At 44.4% G+C, this 6,946-nt stretch overlaps 1 protein-coding gene across 1 annotated transcript in view; it reads right to left on the reverse strand.

The window, feature by feature from the left end:
* The window catches only part of LOC307247541 (broad substrate specificity ATP-binding cassette transporter ABCG2-like), a 16,936-nt gene extending 11,475 nt beyond the window's left edge, over nt 1-5,461 (reverse strand). Inside the window, exons 1-3 of the mRNA XM_080023706.1 lie at nt 5,397-5,461; nt 3,982-4,067; nt 3,069-3,199 (exon numbers count right to left, since the gene is read on the reverse strand). Of these exons, the coding sequence (XP_079879832.1) occupies nt 3,069-3,199; nt 3,982-4,044 (194 nt within the window). The 5' untranslated portion in view covers nt 4,045-4,067; nt 5,397-5,461. The remainder of the gene's footprint in view (nt 1-3,068; nt 3,200-3,981; nt 4,068-5,396) is intronic.
* Between the last annotated feature and the right edge of the window lie 1,485 nt (nt 5,462-6,946).

Below are 6,946 nucleotides of genomic sequence, written 5' to 3' on the forward strand. Positions count from 1 at the left end.
ATCTAAATTTTTATCTTTATCTTCATTAATTCACTTTAGACACCGACACAAACAATAGTATAATATAATATAATTCTACAATACTACAATACGATACTATTATTTGATATAATAATACAATACTATAATAAAATATAATATAATAATACAATACAATAGTATAATATAATATAATAATACAATACAATGATACAATACTATAATATAATTTAATATAATAATACAATACTATACTATACTATACTATTATGTAATATAATATAATGTAACATAACATAATATATTAATAAAATATGATACTATAAGATACCGATTAGCCACAACATTAAAACCACCATTAATCACCACTAATATTGTGTAGCTTCCCCTGGTGACGCCAAAACAGCTGTGATCCGTGGAGGCGTGGACTCCACAAGACTCCACAAGAAGGTGTCCTGGGGTATCTGGCACCGAGATGCTAGCAGCAGATCCTTTAAGTCCTGGAAGTTGTGAGGTGGGGCCCCCATGGATCAGGCTTGTTGTTCCAGCATATCCCATAGATCAGGGGTCGGGAACCCTTTTGGCTGGGAGAGCCATAAAAGCCAAATATTTCTAAATGTATTTCCGTGTGAGCCATTTAATATTTAATGAAATTGAATGCAACTTAATGCGTGCATTTTTTAAATAAGGCATACATTTTTAACGTATAACACATCTCTGAGTACTTAAAAAAAGCGCTATATATAATACATTTCTCTTTATTCATCTTAATAATATTGTTGTTATACTGTAGCTAACCAATAATAAATTAATTTTTACCATTAATGCGACTTCTGGTGCTGCATGGTTTTGCTGGTGGCCTTGTCGTCTGGCTCATACGTAGTGAGGTTAAGCTTCATGCTGCGTTGAGGCTTCCATCAGTTCAACGTGAGCGTCGGTTGCTCTTAATGTTTATCAGATGCCAGAAAGACTGCTCACATGCGTATGTAGAGCCAAACACGGTCAACACAGCAGTGCTCACACGCTGCATTGTGTGGTATGTGACAGGAAGCTCCTTCCAAGTTTTAAGAATCAGCTGGTCTTCAGGTTCAAGTTCAAGTTCAAGTTCAAGACATTATTTGTCACATACATATTGAAGTTTTTTCCATTTCTGTCCACCTGTGTTCAGCTGATTGGTGCCACTCGAGGCAGGGAGTTTTCTTAATGTTTGTCTGTCTTACAGAGGGGATCGGCGCACGGGCTCGTAAGCAGCCCAGCAGTGGAACGCCATTCCTCCTGCGCCAAAGAGAATCATTATTATCCACAATAATTATAATAATCCCCTGCCATAGATGGCATAGATGCTCCATCGGATCGGACCCTAACGCCGCCCATCCACAGGATGTAGAAGACATGTGATTCATCAGACCACCACCTTCTTCCATTGCTCCATGGTCCAGTTCTGATGCTCACGTGTCCATTGCAGGTGCTTTGGGTGGTGGACAGGGGTCAGCATGGACACTCTGACCGCTCCCATATGCAGCAAGCTGCCATGCACTGTGTGTTCTGACACCTTTCTATCATAGCACCATGAGCTTTTTCACCACTTTGTGCTACAGTAGCTCTTCTGTGGGATCGAACCAGACGGGCTGGACTTCACTACCCACGTGCACCAATGAGCCTTGGGCCCCATGATCCTGTCGCCGGTTCACAGGTCGTCCTTCCTTGGAGCACTTTAAGTAGCTAGTAACCACTGCATACTGGGAACACCCAACAAGACCTGTGGTTTTGGAGACGCTCTGACCCAGTCGTCCAGCATCACAATGTGCTCCTTGTCAAAGTGGCTCAGATCCTTACGCTGCTTCAACACATCAATGTCAACAACTGACTGTTCGCTTGCTGTCTAATATATCCCAAATATAATAATAATAATATATAACAGCATATATGTATATATATAATAATAATATATAACAGTATGAATATAATAATAATATATAACGGTATATATATATACATACCATATATATATGTACAGTATATATATAATAATATATAACAGTATATATATATATAATAATAATATATAACAGTATGTATATAATAATAATAATAATAATAATAATAATAATAATAATAATAATAATAATAATAATATATCCCACAGGTGCCATTGGAACCAGATGATCAATGTTAATAATAATATAATATAATATAATATAATATAATATAATATAATATAATATAATATAATATGATATAATATAATATAAAAAAATATAATATAATATATATAATATGATATAGTACTACATACAATGTAGTGTGTTAAGTGTTTAAGAGCAATTTTCTCGGGAACAAAAACTGTTTATTTTAGTTATTAATACAATAACAGGTGGCTTTGTAACAATATAAAAGATATAGAAATCAACATTTTTGGAGAAACTCACAAAAGCTGAAATTCTAAATAATTTAAACTTGATGTTGCCTATTCATAGATCAGAGCCTGCATAGAGAAAGTTGTGGCTATTGAGATCGTTCATTTTTTTGGCGTAGAGCTAATTAGATCTGAATTCAACGGTATCATGTTAAATTTCTCACGTTTACAACAGACCGAATTTCATGAAAATCCGTTGAGAATAAAGCCAGTTAGAGCAGACAATGTAGACACGTCTGCATCTCTCCATACACATTGTATTTGTTTACTCATGGATCTGGACCGCCACAATATGGAGAGCACGTGGATACACGTGAAATCACGAACAAAGGAGAGTTATCCTCCTTCAACTCTCACTCACATCAGTCAATCATTATCCACGCAGAGCAATGGAACACGCTGTGCGTGTGCCTGTGTGTGTGTGTGTGTGTGTGTGTGTGTGTGCCTGTGTGCGTGTGTGCGTGTGTGTGTGTCGGGGGTCATTGTTTCTACCTGAACAAACAGCCTCTGTTGTCGAGCCCAAACATCCTGCCTCTACCGTCCTACACAGCGAGACTCCAGGACGCATTGTTCACCTGTCGTGGGGTTCAGGGCCGCCGCCCCACACCTCCCATCTCCCACCCTGCGGTCCACCCACACTAAGCAACAACCAGCGACTTCCCGAAGGACTCACTTGAGGTCGATGAGGATGTCTTTGGTGGTGACGCTTCCGGTGCACAGGCAGCCCCTCCGCTGCTCCACGGCGTAGTGGATGTTGTGGAAGCTCACCGTGGCTCCGTGGAGCTGGCGGGCCGGACCTGAGGACTGATAACACACACGTCACACACTGACCAGAACCCGGCCACGGGGGGCCGAAGGAGAGGGGACGTCTCCGCCAGCGGAAGCCCTGCCGCCGGTGGAGCTGGCGGGGCGCGCGTGCCGGAGGGAATACCCGAGCGCGTGGAAAGTCATGTTTGCCAGTTGAGTCGGCTGAGTTTTTGCGTTCTTCCGCGAGGCAGCGCAGTTCGTACCTGCCAACCCTCGAGTCACTTGAAGGGATTGACTGCAAGGGTTCAGAACGTGGCTGCATTGGAAACGGCTCACATTGTGTTTTTTTGTGCTTTGTCCTCACCCGTCCTTGAAGACACGAGATGTTTGGGTTCGATAACCGGGCGTTTGATACGGCGGAAGGCGTCACTCCCATAGTTTCGCAGGCGCTAGGCGAGCTGCGCAGCCCTTAAACCTCACATTGAGGGAGCAAAGTCAGCGTGCAGCCTGTCAATATCCCAGCAACCGAACGAACCAAAACATAGTGAGATGGTTCTGCAAAGAGGGGGTGGGTGGCAGTTCTGCGTAACAAAAAAGCTGCGCTCTTGTCATCCTACAGCGTTATTGCAGCAGTTGCTGATGATTTGAGAATGAATGAAGAGTTGCACTGCGGGTTGAGAAGTTGAACTCCACTTGCAGACTAACTCTGTCCTAGACGCAAAGACACAAATACTCCGTGTTGTATGTCCAGCATGCTGACAGCACAGGTGAAAAAAAATAAAATAAGAAAGACGGACAGACGGACAGACGGAGAGACGGACAGACAGACAGACAGATACCTGGTGGTTGGGGTCTCGTTTTGGTCTTCCCTCCACGGGAATGCGAACGGCGCGTTCCGACATCCTCCTTCCGCCCCTCTGACTTCCTGCACAGGGTGAGCGGGGGGACAAAGTTCACCAAAACAACGGCGAGAAATGAAAGGGCGCTGAGAGGGGAACGAAGGCCGGGGGGGGGGGGGGGGGGCTTCGGGAGGTTTCCGGGATCGCTTGGTTTGAGGACTTCCCTCCGCGGTCTGGCACGGCGCCCCGGGCAGAGTATTCAGGGCTGCATTTACGGCGGCGTGCGTCTCGTAGCGCTGCCCGGCGCGACTTTGAAGCCCAAGATCATAAAGGGAGTCGCCTCGGTGTTCCAGGGGAAAGAGCGGTTACACAAGGAACACGGAACCTGTTTATGACCCTGGCTACGTAACAGTCCCGGATCCGGAGCAAACGTGTGTCTCGCGCGGGGTTTTTTTGACACCCCTCCCCACCGCCAAGGACTTATGGGGCGGAGGCGCTTCAGCAGCAGGGGGGACCAACCCCAACCCGCACGCCGAACGCAGAACAGACTTAACGCTCGAGTGGCACCGAGGTGAAACCGAAAGATTCTAGTTCAAGTAAAACCGGGTAGGCTGTCGGCAGTTCTTTCTGTTGGAAAGAGACCTTCACGATGATTTATATTTCCCTTGAAATGAATTAAAAAGAATTTGAGGATTTTCTCGCTCTGGAGGAGAGCTTCCATGACTGTCTCCTCAGGGACGGTAATGTGACGCCTGTCATATTATTTACTTTTAAAGCTCCAATACTTCATAACTGATAGCTGCGTTGTACATAACATTACAGCCATTAAACTCCAGTGTTAATCAGCAGGGTTATCAAATAATTTTAAATTGGAAATATATTCCCGAAAGATAACCATCTCTATCCATATCTAAACTTAACCATCTCTAACCCAACATTTCTGGGACTAATTGGGTTTCGGAACAATGGGCACTCCCCGGTTGTCGTCATGTCAACATGATCTTGGTCGATTTGATTTGATTTCTAACATGATCTGCCCTCCGTGGCCGTGATCAAGTCCATAACTTTGGCTTGAGAAGGGGGGGGCAGGGTGAGAGCGAAGGAGAAAGGGTCATGCGCGGTGCTTGTTTCGACACATAAGGAAATGACTTCGAAAATGAAAACACACTGTTTCGGGGGAACGGCCAGCACCGTCCGGGAGCGAACAGAGGTTATTTAAAATGATATAGTTGTGTTGACAATGTCCAATTGAGGGGGACAACACCCCCCCCCCCCCAGGTAATTCCCACCCCTGTAGCCATCTGATGTCACAATGGTAGAACACAGCACATGGTAAAGAGCTACAGGCCCGGAAAGGAAAACAAAACCCCAATTAAATCCAGTTATTTCCGCAAAACACGTGGAATGTCACTCACCTCTGTGCTACTGTCGAACACCTTCTGACCGTCCTGCAACTCCCAGATGAACACACTGCGGTGTGTGAGGGGGGAGAGAGAGCGAGAGGGAGAGCGAGGGAGAGAGAGGGGGGGGGTCAAAGTGGAGATAAAGTGAGCAGAAGAAAAGAGATAGAGAGACAAAGGGTGCCAAATAGAGAGAGAGAGAGAGAGAGAGGAGAGGGAGGAAGAGAGAGGGAGAGAGAGAGCGAGCGGGGAGAGAGGGGGAGAGAGGAAGAGAGCGAGCGAGAGGGAGCGAGAGGGAGAGAGGGTCAAAGATAAGGTGGAGATAAAGTTAGCAAAATAAAAACGATAGAGACGGCAAATAAAAAAAAGCAGCGGCAAATAGAGAGACAAAGAGAGAGGGAGAGAGAGGGAGGATAAAGTTAGCTGCTTCGGCCGAAAGTTGAAAAGTTGTCAAAGCTTCTCATTGACCGCTTTGGGTCTTTGGAATCGGGCCATGCTGTGGAGTGATTCACGTCCAGTCTAATCAAGTTTATTATTAATATTAATATTAATATCAATATTAATATTTATATTATTTCTACAGCCTTTAATCACGGGACGGTTCCTGAGGGCTTCACAAGCTCCTCATTTCACAGGGAAAGCAACAGCGCTCCCTGGTTGGTCTGACCCCCATATGGGCAAGGAAATCTCACTAGGACGGGGCCCTGAATAGGGGCCACAGAAGGAGGAACCCCCCTTGCGGAAGGACCAGATGCCAGGTGGGCGGCAGTTATAGCACATAATAATAATGCTAATAATAATAATAATTCATATTATTAGTATTATTTAGTATTACATTGTAGTATTATATAGTATTATATTGTAGTATTATATAGTATTACATAGTAGTATTATATAGTATTACATTGTAGTATTATTTAGTATTACATTGTAGTATCATATAGTATTACATTGTAGTATTATATAGTACTACATAGTCGTAGTAATAGCAGTTGTGGCTCTGATTTCTGATTTCCGGGCATTCCAGAGCACCGGGGCCCCCTGGAGGACTTCGGATTTTCACGTAGAGCCCAGAACGTCCTGCGCACACACACACAAACACACACACACACACACACACACACACACACTATATCTAATAGTGGAAGTTATAGTAGTAAGAGCACAACGTCATCTGCATATCGTGACGGTGGCCACCAAGAATGCTGCTCAATGTTATCAGCTAACAGAAATGTGTGTGTGTGTGTGTGTGTGTGTGTGTGTGTGTGTGTGTGTGTGTGTGTGTGTGTGTGTGTGTGTGTGTGTGTGTGTGTGTGTGTGACATAACACCCGAGTGGCATAACTGGGGCAGGAATAGTGTGGCTAAAATTATCATGCTGTTAAAACGCACGCGTGGGCGCACACACACACACACACACACACACACACACACACACACACACACACACACACACACACACACACACACAAAGAAAACAGTTTAAGGGGCGGTCGGATCTTATTGACTTTTACTTTATTGACCGTAATTCTACAGTTACAGTTGCTCGTCGTACACAGGTGTCAGG

Source organism: Zeus faber, assembly GCF_960531495.2.
Source record: "Zeus faber genome assembly, chromosome: 22".
NCBI classification, from domain to species: domain Eukaryota; kingdom Metazoa; phylum Chordata; class Actinopteri; order Zeiformes; family Zeidae; genus Zeus; species Zeus faber.